Raw genomic sequence first — 17,186 nt, 5'->3', positions numbered from 1 at the left:
GTACTGAGGAGGTGGAGGGGGGTACTGAGGAGGGAGGGAGAAGTATTGGGAGGAAGGAGGAGGCGCTGGGAGGGAGGTGGAGGAGGTACTGGGAGGGAGAGGGAGATACTGAGAGGGAGGTGGAGGGGGTACTGAGAGGGCGAGGGAGATGCTGGGAGGGAAGGGGAGGTAATAGTGAGAGGGAGGAGGAGGTACTGGGAGGGAGGAGGTGGCGGCACTGTATCATGACACTGTGGTTGTTGAACGACCTATTGTAGTAAGACCTAAATTATAGAGCGCATGATATACAGAGGATAACACACACGCACACACACACACACACACACACACACACACACACACACACACACACACACACACACACACACACACACACACACACACACACACACACACACACACACAATACATCATAAACCACTACAACAACATCCCCTCTCCTTATCTCCCCTTCCCACCCCTGGCTCCTTTCCCTCACCCCCTCTTCCTCCCTTAACCCCTCCCTTCACTCCCTTTTCCTCCCTCTCCCACAAGCTAGGAGAGACAGCTAAAAACCTTCACCCTCAACATTCATTAATAATCAAGCTCATTTTCATCGCTTAATTCCATCGTAGTTTAAGTAGCTATAACACCAACATCTATCCCAAGACAAATTAAATCTTACCACCTCGTTGTTAGTCTTAGAGGCGTCGTGATATCGCTCGTAAGAAATTCTCTCTCTCTCGCTTGTGTACCGTCGCTAATTAAACGAAGATGGTGGCGCGACAAAGACCCACTGAGATAAAAATAGCCTTCAGGATTATGGTAACAACTTGTCTAATTACATACTTGAATGGTGGGGAATTTTTTGGATGTTTTTTTTTTGGAGGGGATGTAATTTATTTTGGGTTATATTGTGGTACGCTGGGGGGCTTCTCTTCCTTCATCCTTTCTTTCTTTCTTTCTTTATTTTTCCTTTCCTCTCTGTTACCTCTGACTTTTCCTCCTCCTTCTTTCTTTCTTTTCCCTCACCTATACCACTATTACCACTGTCTTCTTCCACCACCACTACTACTACCACTACAACTACCTCCAACCTCCTTCTGCCACAGTTACAATCACCACAATCACTACCATGCTACTATACTACTACTAACACAATCACTACCATCACCTACTTCACCCCCTCCCCTACTTCACCCCCTCCTTCTCTCATTCACCTTCACCTACCTTGCCCCTTCCACTACTCCTCCTTCATTACCAATTCCTTCACCTCCCACTCCCTTCCCACTACCACCTACCCCCTCCCTCTCTCTTTCCACCCACCTCCACCCCAGCCCACATCCCTCACCCACCCACTCTCCGCCCATACTTTTTTCTCCCCCTCCTCTTCTACCCATTACCACCCACCACGTACTCCCATTCTTCCTTCCTCCTTCGCCTCCATCGCCCCCTGCCCCTCCTTCTCCTTCTCCTCCTCTTTCTCCTTCTCCCCCGCCTCTTCCTTCCCTCTTCCTCCTTCTCCACCTACATCCACCTTCACCCATCACCATCCACTTTCTTTTGTTTGTATGTATTTGTGTATGTATGTCGGTATGTATGTATTTTGATGTGTATGCGTATGTTTCTAGTATCTATATTTGTGTATGTCTGTGTATGTTTATCATTATTATGTCTGTGTATGTGTATCATTACCACCACATACCACCACACCACCACACACCACCACATCCCACCACACCACCACACACCACCACATCCCACCACACACCACCAGAACAACAGTCACCACAACGAGCATAAATCATTCCTGTGTTACCAATTAAGTCTATTTCTTCCTCGAGTTTAATTTGATCTTTTTTTTTTTACGACCATCGCCCACATAACGAGGTGTTTGTAGGTGATTACACAGACAGACGTAGACGATATGATATATTATTTCAGGAAGGGGGAGGGGGAAGGGGAGGTGGGGGGGTGGAGGGGGGAGGAGGTGATTTACAGTCGTTCCTAAAGTCTGTATTTAGATAATATGACTGTAATGGGAGGGGTAATTATACCTTCATGGCCAGGCTAATGTAGAATCCTGTAACCTGTGATTGATCTTGTGTTTTTTGTAGGTTGCTGTAATGATTGGTTATTATAGAGCCTGTAACCTGTGATTGGTCGTGTGCTTTTTGTAGTTTGCTGTAATTTACTCGAAATCTGACCTTCGTAAGATTCGTCGTGATAAAAATAAAAAATAATGAAATGGTTTGATTTTTTCCCACATTGAAAACTTACGATTACATTGTCTCTATTGCATCACAACTCTATATTATGGTTCATGGGTAGAAATAACGATGAATAAAAATGAAAAAAACAAAATATTGATAAATGAACGATGTAGAGAAACAGCAGAGTAACGAAGGGTATCAGAGGGCAAGTGAATAATAATTAAGTGGAAATAGAGTTTTATAATGAAGGCTATTTGGGGATTATCTAATGCGGCTATACCAGGGATAAGATAAGAATGATAACAGGTGGAATACATAACCAAACATAACCAAACATAATAAAAACATGAATAAAAACATGAATAAAAACACACTTCCCACCTGTCTACCTAACCAAAACAGAACATTACCTTAGAGAATGCGTAACATCAACCAAGAATGCGTATCATCAACCAAGAATGAGTATCATCAAAACACCAGCGGTCATAAACATTGATAAAAGAATGTTAATTAGTATATATAGAAAATTAAACTCAGATAAAAGAAAAAAAATATCTTTTTTTTTTATTATAGATGAATCATTCAGGTTTTATGTGTGTTAGCGATAGATACTACATATATACAGTACATTATTATATGCATCTATATACATCATTCATATAAACTGTCTTCTCGTTACGACTTTATAAACGAACGATAAAAATGTCTCTTATTGTGGTTTACGATGAATTTATATTCTCGTTCTTGGTGTTTACACGTCCTTGTTTTAAGTCCCATTTATACCTATAAAATTGACTCGGGTTTATTTGTTTTGGTTTATTTATTTTTCATGGTTTTTAAGGTTTAGTTTCTTTGGTTTCATTTTTCTTATTTTTCCTGGTTTAGTTTTCTTTACTTTCCTTGGTTTAATTCCCTTACTTGCCCCTTAATTTCCTTGTATAATTTACTTTACTTTCCTTACTTTAATTCCATGTACTTTCCTTGATTTAACTTTCTTCGTTTTCCTTGGTTTAATTTCCTTACTTTAATTTCCTTATTTTACAAGATTAATTTTCCCCTAGATTCTTATTTAATTCCCCTTACTTCACAAAATTTCCCTGAATATCGATAAAACAGGGAAATTCAGGGATATTTAATGACACACACACACTAGGGGAAATTAGACCAAGATTCTTAGGGGAAATTAAACTATTTATTTTATTTCCCTTTGATGCTATTTTTTCATGAGAAAGGTGGACGAAAAGAACCATAAATCAAGAAGAGGAGGAGGAATAAGAAGAGGAATGGAGAAGAGGAGTAAAAAAGAAGAGGACTAGGGAAGAAGAGAAGAGAAGAGGAGGAGGGGGGTAAGGTCCCAGGGGTAGAGAGGAGCCCTTTGTGTTATTACATCGGCTAAGGTTTAATTATGCTCTCGTAAACTTTGGGTGATCCAGCCAGCTCTGCCGGCCCTTGTGTTTCCGCTACTCACACAACCTACAATTTGTTGCCCACTTCCCTTACCCTATCACTTACCCATCACCCCCTTCATTTACCCCATCAAGCTATCACCCCTCTACACTTACCCATCATCCCCCTTCAGTTACCCCATCAAGCTATCACCCCCCTACACTTACCCATCACCCCCCCTTCAGTTACCCCATCAGGCTATCACCCCCTACACTTACCCATCACCCCCTTCAGTTACCCCATCACCCATCACCCTTACGCTTACCTTTCTTCCCCTCCTCTACTATCTACCATTTGCTCCTCTTCCACATTTTTTATGGGGAGTGGAAGGGGAGAGGAAGAGGGGTGGAAGAGGGGTAGAGAAACTTTAAATTAAAGAGGTAGGTAGAAAGAGGGAGGGGGTGAAGGGGGAGAGAAGGAGGGAAGGAGATTGAGGGAGGGAAGGGAAAGGGGGAGAGGGAAGGAAGGAAGGGGAGAGGAAGGAAAGGGGGCAAAGGGTGTAAGAGAGGCTTTGAATTATAAGATGAAGAGGGAGGGAAGGAAGGGGGGTAGGGGAGTAAGGGAGTACAAGATCTTCAAGGAAAGGAAGGAACAAGGAGAAAGGGAGGGTGAAGGGAGGAGGGGAAGAGGTGGAAGGAGAGGAGAAGCGTGCAAGGCGAATGCAAAAAAAAAAGGAAAAGAGAATAAAATTTTCTATTATTTCCCCGGATTATTTCTTCTTTTTCTTCAGTTTCTTTTTTTCATCTGGTTACCCCCCTCTTCTTTCCTCTACCTCTTCTCTATTTTGCTTCAACCTCTTTCTTATTTCAGTAATTTCTTATTTAATTCCTCTTAATCTTTCTACTTTCACTTATATTTCCCTCTCCCACATTTTATTTCTTCTTCTTCCTTACATCGAGTCTTTTTCCTCTTAGTTTTTACCCGTCATCCCTTTCTTACTCTTTTCGCTCTTTCTTTCTCTCTCTGTTTTTTTGCTCCTCTTCGCCATCAAGTCGACCACATCAGCTTGCAAGGACACACCAACGAGTGAGGTTTGAGGTCTTTTCCATGACGATTTTTTTGTGTGTGTTTTTCTACTTCGTCCTGTTGTTTGTGGTCTCCAGGTCACGGTCTCCTTCCCCTCAAGCCCCCCCCCCCAGCCCTTTCCTCTTTCTACCCCATTTCCTTAACCCCTTCCTTCCATCTCCCACTCCTCTACCTTTCCTTCCAACTTTCATTCCTCCCAACCCACCACCTTCCCTTCCATTTCCTCCACCTCCTTCCTCTTCCATCTCTCCCCACCTTCTTTCCCTCCCCCGTCCCATCCCTTCCCCCTCCCTACCCCTTTCCTTCCACCTACTCCCCCTTCCCCTTCCATTTTCTCCACCAACCCCTCCCTTCCTATCCCCCCATTCCTTCCCCTTCTCCCTCCCTTTCTCCTTCCTCTCTCCTTTCCCTTCCCCTCTCCCCCCTCCTCTCCCTCTCCATTCCTGGTCAGTAGCACGTTGTTGCATGATTGCAGTCTGGTGAATTACGATATCTGCATGATATGTTTTTGCAATCAACTCATCGATAATCTCTACATGTCTGGTGAGGTCAGATTAAAGGGTTTAGGATTTTTATGTTTGTGTGTACAGTCACGAGCTTAAGTTTCTGTACATCTCTATATTTTGGTGGTGGAGGAAATTTAGTTGATATTAACTGTTATGTAACTTTTTAGTATACATAATATACATGAATAATACAGTCATTTAATCCCTTGATATACACAGAATACAGAAAATATACATAGTTTTATTATAACCTTAAATATACGATATATACAATTTTCAACAAGCTTTAAAATACATATTAAAATATAACCTGATATTGTATTTACGCTGATGTATTTTATTCCATTTATTTAAAGAATAATATAGTTTTTTCTCGTTGTTTTTATTATAATTTTTCCGCGATATTTTTTTTGGCATGAATTTATAATGTTGTATTAATGTATGTTATATCTCTTCCACACACACACACACACACACACACACACACACACACACACACACACACACACACACACTTGATCACTCCTTACTACTCATTGAAATCCCCCGATGCCCAGGTCACGAATCCCACGGTAAAAAAACAAAAACAATTAAAAAATCCCTAATCCCTAATTACACCACCGACTCTTCCCAACAGAAAAAAACACATTCCACAGCAACAAACACCTCACATATACCCACACACACAAACACTCCTCACATATACCCTCACACAAACACTCCTCACATGCCCCACACACAAACACCTCACATATACCCACACACACCACATATACCCACACACAACACCGCATATACCCACACACAAACACTCCTCACATACCCACACACAAACACCCCTCACATATACCCACACACAACATTCCTCGCATATACCCACACACAAACACCCTCACATATACCCACACACAAACACTCCCCACATATACCCACACAAACACCCACCTCACATATACCCACACACAAACACTCCCTCACATATATACCCACACACACAAACACCCACTCCTCACATATACCCACACACAAACACCCACTCCCTCACATATACCCACACACAAACACCCACTCCCTCACATATACCCACACACAAACACTCCCTCACATATACCCACATACAAACAAACACGACCCCCCCCCTTCAATAAAAAAGGGGGTCAGAAATTGGCTTGCTTAAAGATACATAAACAGGTATCTTTACTTTTTATTTAATATTGTAAAGAGGAAGACGGTGGTGCGTGTGTGTGTGTGTGTGTGTGTGTGTGTGTGTGTGTGCGTGTGTGTGTGCGTGTGTGTGTTTTTGTCGTGTGTCTGAGAGCACAGCGGGGATGGCCGTGTGCGCGCTGGTCAGTATTTAATTCCTCGATAATAAAGTTTGTTAATTGCCTTCACCTGCTGTTGGCCGTGACGTCACCCGGCCCGGGCCCAATAACTTGCCCCCAGCGGGAGTCTTGACAGCCAATCAGGAGCCACGAGAGGGCAAGTTTGGTCTCTCTCTCTCTCTGTGTCTCTCTGTCTCTCTCTGGGTCTGTGTATCTCTGTCTCTTTCTATCTGTCTGTCTGTCTGTCTGTTTTGTCTCTCTCTCTCTCTCTGTCTCTCTCTGGGTCTGTGTCTCTCTCTCTGTCTCTGTCTCTATCTGTCTGTCTGTTTGTCTGTCTGTCTGTCTGTCTGTCTGTCTGTCTCTCTCTCTCTCTCTCTTCCCCGCCTTACCCTCCCCCCCTGTCTCTCGCTTTCTCTCTCTATCTTCTTCTCTACTCTTTCTTCACTAACACTTCTCCTTCTCTTTCTTTCCTTGTCTCTCTTTTTTATTCTCTCTCCTTCTCTCTTCCTCGCTACCCCTCCGTTCACATCCCTTAGTTATGGCCAATGTCATTTCTTAATTCCTTTATTCTTATCGTCTTTTAGTCCACCATTTTATTTCCTTCGTTATCCTTTTCTATTTAGTTTTCCTGTATCTTTCATTTTCTTCACTCGTATGTAAATTATCTCTCCTCTTCCCCCTCCCTCCCTCCCTCCCTCTCTTCTTTCCCTCACGCCTTCCCTCCTTCCCACCCTTTAAGCCTCCTCCTCTCCTATCCCCCTTCTTTCCTACCTTCCTCTCTCACGCCTTCTCTCCCTCTAAGTATATAAGACTTCCTATATAACGTGACAGAGAGAGAGAGAGAGAGAGAGAGAGAGAGAGAGAGAGAGAGAGAGAGAGAGAGAGAGAACAGCGACTTACGAAGAGTGTTCTATCATTACCTGTAATTAAATGTATTTTACCTATACCTGCCCTTATTACCCAACATATACCTGCATCCTTTTACCTGTACCTGTCCTGATGTTCATAAATTAATGAAGGAAAGCAATGTGTCAATGGTGTGTCTTGTGTCATATAGAGATCTGCAAGGTGTCAATGGTGTGTCTTGTGTCATATAGAGATCTGCAAGGTGTCAATGGTGTGTCTTGTGTCATATAGAGATCTGCAAGGTGTCAATGATGTCTTGTGTCATGTAGAGACTTGCAGCTTGTCACGTCCGGTTCTGCTGTCGCTATTAATTTAAACTGCGGATATTGTGGCATCCGGGTATATAATGCTGTGTGGTTAGAGTGTCCTTATGTAGCTGACAGCGAGGGAGGGAAGGAGAGAAGGAAGGAGGGAGAGAAGGAGGGAGGGAGGGAGGGAAGGAGAGAGGGAGGGAGAGGGAGTTTGGTGGAGTGATGAGTGAAGATGACTGTGGATAACTCTACGGTGAGGATGAAGGGTGTGGGTAAAGGGTGAAGGTGAGTGTGAGGATAAGTTCATGAGATCAATATTTACCCCAAAAGTAACTAAATAACTAGAAAAACCTAAGAAGGTAACTCTTCTTTTATGCTGTCTGTCTGTCTGTCTGTCTGTCTGTCTGTCTGTCTGTCTGTCTCCTCTACCTTACTGTGGACAAGAGCCGTGTGTGTTGTGTGTGTGTGTGTGTGTTGTGTGTGTGTGTGTGTGTGTGTGTGTGTGTTAGTGTGTGTGTGTCGTGTCGTGTTAATGGGTTGTGGTCCTCTCTCAACTAAGCCAGGACCCTCCCATACGCCTATTCTCCCTGGCAACTCCCTGAAGAAATCCAGGTTAAAGTACTAGGTCTTATCAACTCCCTTCGCCCTCCCTCTTCCCCCTACTCGTATCCCTCTTCTCCCTTAATCTCCCTACCCTATCCTCCTTTCCTCCCTTCCCCCCATCCCTCTTCCACCACCTCAGGCCCTCTTGCTTTCTTTATTCCCTCCTCGCTATTCTTCCTCTTTTTATTCCCCGCTGTGTGCTGGATTCCTAGACCTGACGGAATGGAAGGGGTGGGTGGGGAGGGGTACACGAGAATGGGTTGGTCTGTATGTTTGTCTGTATGGACGTCCATCCATAAACTGAATGAGAGAGAATTCAATGATTTTTATGAGTATTTTTTTTTATCTGCAATCTACACCTGGGAGTGAATCACAGGTGAATATTTGATAATTTTGAAAATAATTTTTGATAATTAATTAGATGAAAAAAATACCCCCCCCCCAAAAAAAATAATAAAAAAATATACTGATTTATCTCACCGAAGAAAAACAAAAAACAAAAACAAAATAATACAAAACAAATCACCACGTCATCACTGCTGCCTTTACTTCTTTCAGCCCCTTTAAAAAATATACCTGTGAAACCACCTTAGATTCTCGTTAAACCCACCTGACCACCTCCCTTAAACCTCTCCATTGGGTCTACAACACATAACAGTCTCTTTGGTTCTCAGTGTTCACGAGACAACTGTGTGGGTATAGAGTCATTTCTTGTTAACCGTAATGCTCTTCCCGGTGTTGTGCAGGATGTCGATGAACAAATTGTAATCTTAAGAACATATTTAATTATAATGAACATTTAGGGAACACGCTGAAGAACACATGGCAGTCACAGAACTTATAATGGTCGTAAGAACATATAAATACTCTCTGCTCCAGCGTCCAGAATATAAAGTGTACAGTACTTCGTGTGTCCTGAATATCAAGCGGCCAGTACACCTAGCGGCCAGTACACCCAGCGGCCAATACACCCAGCGTCCAATACACCCAGCGGCCAATACACCCAACGTCCAGTACACCCAGCGTCCAGTACACCCAGCGTCCAGTACACCCAGCGGCCAATACACCCAGCGTCCAGTACACCTCAGCAGGCCCAGTACACCCAGCGTCCAGTACACCCAGCGGCCAATACACCCAACGTCCAGTACACCCAGCGTCCAATACGCCCAGCGTCCAGCACACCAGCGGCCAGTCGTCCAGTACACCCAGCGGCACCCAGCGTCCACACCCAGCGTCCAGTACACACCAGCGGCAATACACCCAGCGGCACAAGCGTCCACACCCAGCGGCCAATACACCCAGCGTCCAATACCAGCGGCCAGTACACCCAGCGTCCAGCGTACACCCAGCGGCCAGTACACCCAGCGGCCAATACACCCAGCGTCCAATACACCCAGCGGCCAGTACACCCAGCGTCCAGTACACAGGTGGTGGTAATAGAGTCATTCCCCGCCGGTCATAACTCTTGTGTTCTTCCCGGGATGTAATGAGGTATTGCTGGACATCACATGCATATTTATGTTCCTTATGAGGGCCTTGTTGGGGCGAGGGGCGAGGAGCGAGGAGGGCTCTTGTGGTGGTCAGAGGAGGAGAGAGAGAGAGAGAGAGAGAGAGAGAGAGAGAGAGGCGTAACTGGATTTATACGATTCTGGTGTATCCGATAGTTTCTCGTAGATATTTTTATAGAAAGATGTTGTTGGTTGAAGGAGAAAAGCCTTCGTAAGCTGTTGTCCTTCGTCAGGAATTTCGGCAAGATGTCTCTAGCTTTTTCATAGGGGCTTCGTGGTCTTTTCCCTTCGTTAGGAATGTTTCCCACAGGTGTTTTGGGGAGACGAGAGATTATAGCAATCGTTCCCCTTTGCCTGGAATTTCTTCAGAATGTTTCTCATTGTTTCATAGGGAAGAAGATAGGGGCCATCGTAACCTCTTACTCTCCGTCAGGAATTTCGATTAAGGGTGAGAAGGGATGGGAAGGGAGGTCGGTGGGCGTCGGTCTTCCAGAAGGACTAAATGTTTTGGTTGGCTTCCACAACCTTTGATCTTCCCCCATTCCTAAAATGATGTTGGTGGTGGAGGTGATGGTGATGGTGGTGGTAGTGGCGGTGATGGTAGTGGTGGCGGTGCTGGCGGCGGTAGTGGCTGTGGTGGCGGTGATGTGGTTGAGGCAGGGGTCAAGTCAGGGCTCCAGGTGGTTGCTGATGAAGACACTCCTACATGTACTTAACGGTGGTTTTCACAGTCTCGTTGACCCCCTCGTGACCTTTATGAACTCGGGAAAGGAGCCGACATTCTTATGGAAAAAGGGGGGAGGAGGAGGAAGGGTGCATATCTTACACTATTTTTATTTTCCCTTTTAATGAGACCATGATGCGTGTAGGAGCTTATGATACGGCCAATGAATTTTTATCCTCGAATTGATTTGAGGAATTAAACGCTATTGGTGTCTGGTGTGTTGGGGTCGTGTCCTGGTGTGAGACTTGAGTGTTGCGTATCTTAGTTCATGTCACTTCCCTATCTCTTATTTATCACAATTTCTATTATTTTCTTTTATTTCTTGGTAGATATAGAGATATATATCGAAATAAGCAAGAAGAAAAACAAAACAAAACATAGAAACTTGTAAATCAAATAAATATACATTTTTATTTCAAATTCCGAGCACTCTTGAACGTTCCTCTCCAAGGCCACCAACACTTAGACACTCACTCACACGGCCGCGTCTCTCATAGTCCATCACTATTTACATGACAACGGCGTATAAGAAAAAGGCAAACATTAATGGAGTAAAGTCGCGAGTGCATTTTGTGGTCCTTCTCCCCTAGAAGCAGTTAAGGACGAACCAGCAACCTCCGTGATTCTAGGGGAAGATCGTTAACGGCTCGGGGGGGGGTTGCCATGTCGCCAGATCCCTCACTCGCCGTCTTACAAGTTCAATTTTCTCTCTTTAACCACTAAATATTCCACTTTCTACCCTATTCACGAATCCAGTAATATAATTTATTAGTTTATTTCTCTTCCCATCGTAGAAGGTATAATAATAGAGGATAAAGCTTGATATTATTGAAAAAAGAAGGGAAAAAAATACGTCTAGCGAAAAGTCAACACACGATCCCTCTCTCCAAGTCGACTGTGGCCAGAAGAAAAATGACGACTGCCGGCCGAGGGTCTGGTGTCTTCATTAGCCCTCGGCCCAGAGATGGAAGTTTTTCTGTTTTCTTATCTTAGATACCAAGGATAGGACGTAATTGAACGGGAAGCACCTCCATTATATAGCAGGATGGGTGTGGGGGGGGGACTGTGAAGGAGGAGGAAGAGAAGGAGGGGTGTGGCACTGAAGGAAACCCAGGGAATTAGGGAGAGAGAGATAAAGAAGAGAAACAGAAACGAAAAGGAACAGTATGCCTCCTTGGTGGTGTATATCTTATTCTCTCTACTTCTGTGTTTACATAGGTTTACATATTGTATATATTAATCAATAAATTAATACATAAGTAGATAATATTAAGTACGGGAGTGCCTGAAGGGGTTGGGGGGTGCCTTCCTCTCCCTGGCAGAAATGACGATTTTTTCTCACTTTTCCGCTCACAAAATGGCGCCGTTCCTCCTTTTACACCATAAATTCTGGAACGGACGTCCATCTCTGCATTAACAAGAGACTTCTGACTGGACATACGAGATGGAGGACAGTCCCAAAAGACCCTATTTGTATGCTAGGCCTACTGCTGCTGGCGTCCCCTCCTACACCATCTTCCCATCCCACCCATCCTCCCCCTGCGCCTCCTCCTCCTTTTTCTCCTCTTTCTCTCCCCACCCCAATTCCCTAAGGCCATTTCATTTCCAGGAATGGGGGTGGGGTGGGGGGACTGAGCTAATATCATGGATATTCAAGGGCCTCTGATCTAAATAGGAGACAATTATGGATTTCTATTTACGTTTGTCTCTGTTACAAAGAGAGAGAGAGAGAGAGAGAGAGAGAGAGATTGATTAGGAGGAAGGGTAAGAGGAGGGGAGAAAATAGAAAGGGGAGAAGAGAAGAGGAGATAAGTAGCCAAGAGATGTGTGTCTTCATGTCAGGGGAGAAGAGATATTGGCTATTTAATCTTCTGCTACTTGACCCATCAACCATTTGTCAGGGACGATGGTGGAGAGTTTCTTGTATGTTGTGTTCCGGTGGTTATCTCTCTCTCTCTCTCTCTCTCTCTCTCCCTTTCCCTTCATACGAGCTCAGGGAAATGTATTCAGAAACTTTACATAATTTCACTGTAATAATTCCCAAAACAACAATGTAGATACAGTTGTAAGTACAGGTACAGGTGTGAATACAAATACAGGTAAAGAAGTTTCACACGAATGTAAAGAGGTTTTAGGGGTAAGGGGAGAGAGTTTAAGGGGTAAGAGGATAGGGCTCAGGGAATGAGAGAAAAAAGGGTTGAGGGAGTAAGGGGAAGAAAAGTTTAGTGGGTGGTGGGAAAGGCTTTGAGAGTAAGAGGAAAGGGGAGAGGAGGTGGTTTTAAGGGGTGAAGGATAAAGGGGGGAGGGGAAGAGGGAGGGGTTTAGGGGGTAAGCAAGATCACCCCCTGAGGAATATTTGTCGAAGCAGCGTTTCCGTTGGTTGGTATAAGTTTTTTATGATGCTATAAACAGGTGATATATTGAAGGTGGAGGGAAGGGGGAGGTGAGGTGGAAGGTGGGGGGGGTAGGTGGAAAGGAGGAGGTGGAAGGGGATAGGACGTGGTGTGTGTAGGCGCATGGCTCCTCCTTTCCTCCCCCCCCCCCATAACGCCTCACCCTTGCTTATTGAGGGGGGGAGGGGAGGATCAGGTGTAAGTTTAAAGGGGGGTGGGGTGAGGGGGGTTGATGGGAGAGGAAGGTTGTCAATGTTACCACTACAACCACCACCACCACCACCAACCTTACACTACAACCACCACTACTACCACCATCTCTACCCCTACCATCACCACCACCAACCCTACACTACAACTACCACTACCACCACCATCACTACCCCTTCCCTACAACCACTACAGTCATCACCACCATCACCACCCCTACACTACTACCACCATCACTATCCCTTCCCTACAACCACTACAGTCATCACCACCATCACCACCCCTACACTACCACCACCATCACTACCCCTTCCCTACAACCACTACAGTCATCACCACCATCACCACCCCTACCCTACCACCACCATCACCCCTTCCCTACAACCACTACAGTCATCACCACCATCACCACCCCTACACTACCACCACCATCACTACCCCTTCCCTACAACCACTACAGTCATCACCACCATCACCACCCCTACACTACCACCACCATCACTACCCCTTCCCCACAACCACTACAGTCATCACCACCATCACCACCCCTACACTACCACCACCATCACCAAAGACTCTTATCTCCTCGCCCACACACTATAGTGTACTCGCCTCGCCCCTCCTACACACCATCCTCTCCTAAATACACTTCTCTCCCGTGTTCACATCTGCTCTCCTCTTCCACCAGTTCTTCCCCTTCCATCAGATTTACTCTATTACACACTTGCACTCTTTCCTCGTCGCGTAATTCTCTCTTTCGTCCTCTTTTATTCACCTTTGTGTCGTCCTATTCCTCCCTCGTTACCACATTCATATCTTCTCCATTTGACTATACTTCACATTCTTCTATTTCTTCTCATCTACTATTCTTCCCCATCACTTGCTTTAGAGAGAGGTAGTTCTTTCCCCATCACTCCCTCACTTCTCACTCCAGGAATTTGGAAAGCCACAGTGTCGAGGTTGTCAGACGCATTAGAGAGGATATTCCATTGAGGCTTCAGTTGTATGCAGATTCCCAAGGCTTACACGAAGCCTCACTTGTAAACAGTTATTAGTGGTTCATGAAGCTTTATTTTGTCGAGTGTGTAGGATGATTCCAGGATACCGTAAAGCCTCATTTGTCCTTGAAGGAAACAAAATTCTAGTCTGAGCGTCACTGGAGGAATGGTAGGGTGGCTAAGGTAAGAGGGGTGGGGTTGGGGGGGAGGGGCACCTGGGGAGCTGCTCCCTGCTGATTATCGCTCTATCACACGACGCGGACAAAATTTACATAGCATTCTAATCAAGATGGTCGACTGGCCAGATAGGAGAGAAAACATGGAGTCTGTCCCTTGATTGAGGGATGATAACGCCTCCGTCTAGAATATAGGAGACAGAGATACATATTTTGATGATTTGACTACTCGACCATTCCCAAGGAGGAGCTGGTATGAGGTTCCTCGACACTTGACTCTAAAGGTAAAACGCCTTCCTCCTCCTGGCGTAAATCAGCTGAGATATGATGACAAGTGGCTGGCGAGGTCTCTTGTGCCACTGAAGTATTAAGGGAGAACCTGACCGAAAGAGCTACACCTGGAAGAGCTGAAAGGTTCAACAGGGTTCACGACTTTCATGCTTATCTCTCTCTCTCTCTTTCCTTCTTAACTCCTTATGTGATGAGGTCAGGTTTCGTTTCCTGTTTCTTGGGGTGTAATTATTGTTCTGTTGATGGTTATGGGGCAACCTTAAGCACTTATTTCCTCCAGCAAACCATCGAGGTAACTATAGGCGTTGTGTTGCTCAAGAGTTAAAAGGTTTAACATTACAGATTGGTTTCTATTTACTATTTAATTTAGGAAAGTTCTTTAGTAACTAAGGCTGTATAGTACTAATAAAATCATCCTATCAATATTTTAAGTTTATTGATTATTACTATATGTTTCTTCGATAAAATAAAATACTGAGTGACATATAATAATTTTCTGTTGTATATTTATAAGTTATAATAAATCAGATACTTAAAACATCTGAATAGAATGAGAGGAAGCGACTTAAAAACAAAACAAAAAAACATTTCCTCGTTTCAGATTAAAATACGGAAATTGTAAAAGAAAATCACCAAAATATGTTCTTAAAATTCATTCCCCTTTTCTCTCTCTCTCTCTTACACACAAACACACACTCACATATTCCTCTCTCTCTCTTTCTCTCTCTCACGCACATACACAAATACACGCACACATGTCCTCTCTCCCACCCCTCTCTCTCTCTCTCTCCCCCTCAGTATATCATACACTCTGGGCCAAAATCTCTCAAACAGTCGATAAAATCTCAATAAGAGTCACATGAAAATTTCCAATTTAAGGCAGGACCGACAGGGCTCTGTGAGTGAGTGGGTTATGGCGTCGAGCTAACTCTTTTTTCCACTCTACTTGACCCAGTCACTAGCGCCACTAAACCCCTTAATCTACAGCCACTTAACCCCTTAATGTACTGCCACTTAGACCCTAAATCTGGTACTACTATGCCATTTATTTTGGTGCTACTTAACCCCTTAATGTACGGCCACTTAGCCCTTTAATCTGGTTCTACTTTACCCTTTAATATTGTGCCATTAAAAACTCCTTGATTTAGTGGCAATCTGCAACTTCCCGGTTACTTTTGAGTTCCTTCAATTTATGTCACTTGACCACTTAACCTGCTATTACTGTGCCACTTTGCTAGCACTAATAAACCCATTTCTTTACATCATTAATAATTCTGCCACTTAGTCCCTTCACTGGTGCCATTAACCTGAGATTGGCCACTTAAACCCGTCAACTGACACCACTTAACCTTTTTTGGGGTATTTAACATTTAATAGGTCCAATTATAGTTCCCATTTAACTAAATAATAGCTGTTAGATCCTATTTATATTTCATTATTTTTTACCTTCGTTGACCCTAATGCCATCTCACGTCTCAGGGCCAACTAATGATTCGGGCCACCTCACGTCTCAGGGCCATCTTAAAACTTGGGGTCACTTCACGATTCAGATCACCTCATGACTCAGGACCACCTCATTATTCACGGCCACCTCACGACTTTGGGTCATCTTACGATTCATGGCCACTTCACGACCCAGGGCCACCTCACGACCTGGGACCACTTCACGACTCACGGCCACCTCACGACTCAGAACCACCTCACGACTCAGAACCACCTCACGACTCAGAACCACCTCACGACTCAAGGCCCTCTCACGACTCAAGGCCCTCTCACGACTCAGGGTCCTCTTACGACTCAGGACTCTAAAACAATGCACTAAAACGCTAAGGGTAAGGGGGGTGAGGGAAAAGGGAACCGAACCGAAGATCCTGAGGTTTCAACATTCCACCATACTCGCCACTAATGTTTGACGCCGATTTTAATGGTCCCCTACCACTCGACTATCTGCTGCTCCTGCTGTCGTCTCCTGTTGGTAAATTTGTCTGCTGGTGGAGGTGTTGCTGCTGTTGTCTTCTGCTGCTGGTAAACTTGTCTGCCGGTGGAGGTATTACTATGTCTGCTGTCACCATTTCTCTGCTGGTAATGATAATACTACTGCTGTTAAATATACAGTTTACACCTTAGAGAAAATAATTGACATTTTCTTCTTCTCTCTTTCAGCGTCTGGTGGCCGGGTTTCCGTTGAGAAGGTAAGCGAAGTGTTGGGCATTTATTCAAGTCTTCCTCGGATATTGTACAAGGAATCCCTATTATGGTAAGTGTACATTAGATAGGGAGTACGTACATGGTATCCCTATCATCGGGTATGTGTACATTAGTCAGGAAATAAGTCCACGGAGTCAAATAATACATTTTATTAATCGTAAGAGAAGGAGGATCGTAGGGGCCGTCAACACACGATAACACAAGACTGAGGACAGCAGGCAAAACAATAAGGAAGGAGAGTTACAATTGTCCTCGTAATAAAGTTGGCGGCAGGAGAACGCAATTACCGTCACACCCTGAGACAGACAGACACACACACACACACACACACACACACACACACACACACACACGGATAAACGGACGCTGCTGTATATATGTATTTGTGTGTGTGTATGTGTACTGTAAGACGTCTGTGGCACTCAG

The 17,186-nt window shown here is 44.5% G+C and overlaps 1 protein-coding gene across 1 annotated transcript; it reads left to right on the top strand.

Annotated features, from left to right (window-relative positions):
* Positions 1–9,074: 9,074 nt before the first annotated feature.
* LOC121866202 (early nodulin-75-like) lies at positions 9,075–16,361 on the top strand. Its single transcript, XM_042365807.1, has 2 exons — positions 9,075–9,671; positions 16,032–16,361. The coding sequence occupies exons 1-2, from the start codon at positions 9,075–9,077 to the stop codon at positions 16,359–16,361; spliced, it is 927 nt and encodes a 308-aa protein (XP_042221741.1).
* Positions 16,362–17,186: the final 825 nt, after the last annotated feature.

Source organism: Homarus americanus, unplaced genomic scaffold (genome assembly GCF_018991925.1).
Source record: "Homarus americanus isolate GMGI-L3 unplaced genomic scaffold, GMGI_Hamer_2.0 scaffold18789, whole genome shotgun sequence".
Taxonomy (NCBI): Eukaryota; Metazoa; Arthropoda; class Malacostraca; order Decapoda; family Nephropidae; genus Homarus; species Homarus americanus.
Note: the sequence above shows the minus strand (reverse complement) of the source record. Positions and strands in the feature narration are given on the sequence as shown.

What these genes read in the sequence shown, in the direction of transcription:
- LOC121866202 (XM_042365807.1), top strand. Translation starts at nt 9,075, where the DNA reads ATGGCAGTCACAGAACTTATAATGGTCGTAAGAACATATAAATACTCT. An exon ending in GCCAGTACACCCAGCGTCCA is followed by an intron (nt 9,672 to 16,031) that starts GTACACAGGTGG and finishes CTCACGTCTCAG; the next exon opens with GGCCAACTAATGATTCGGGC.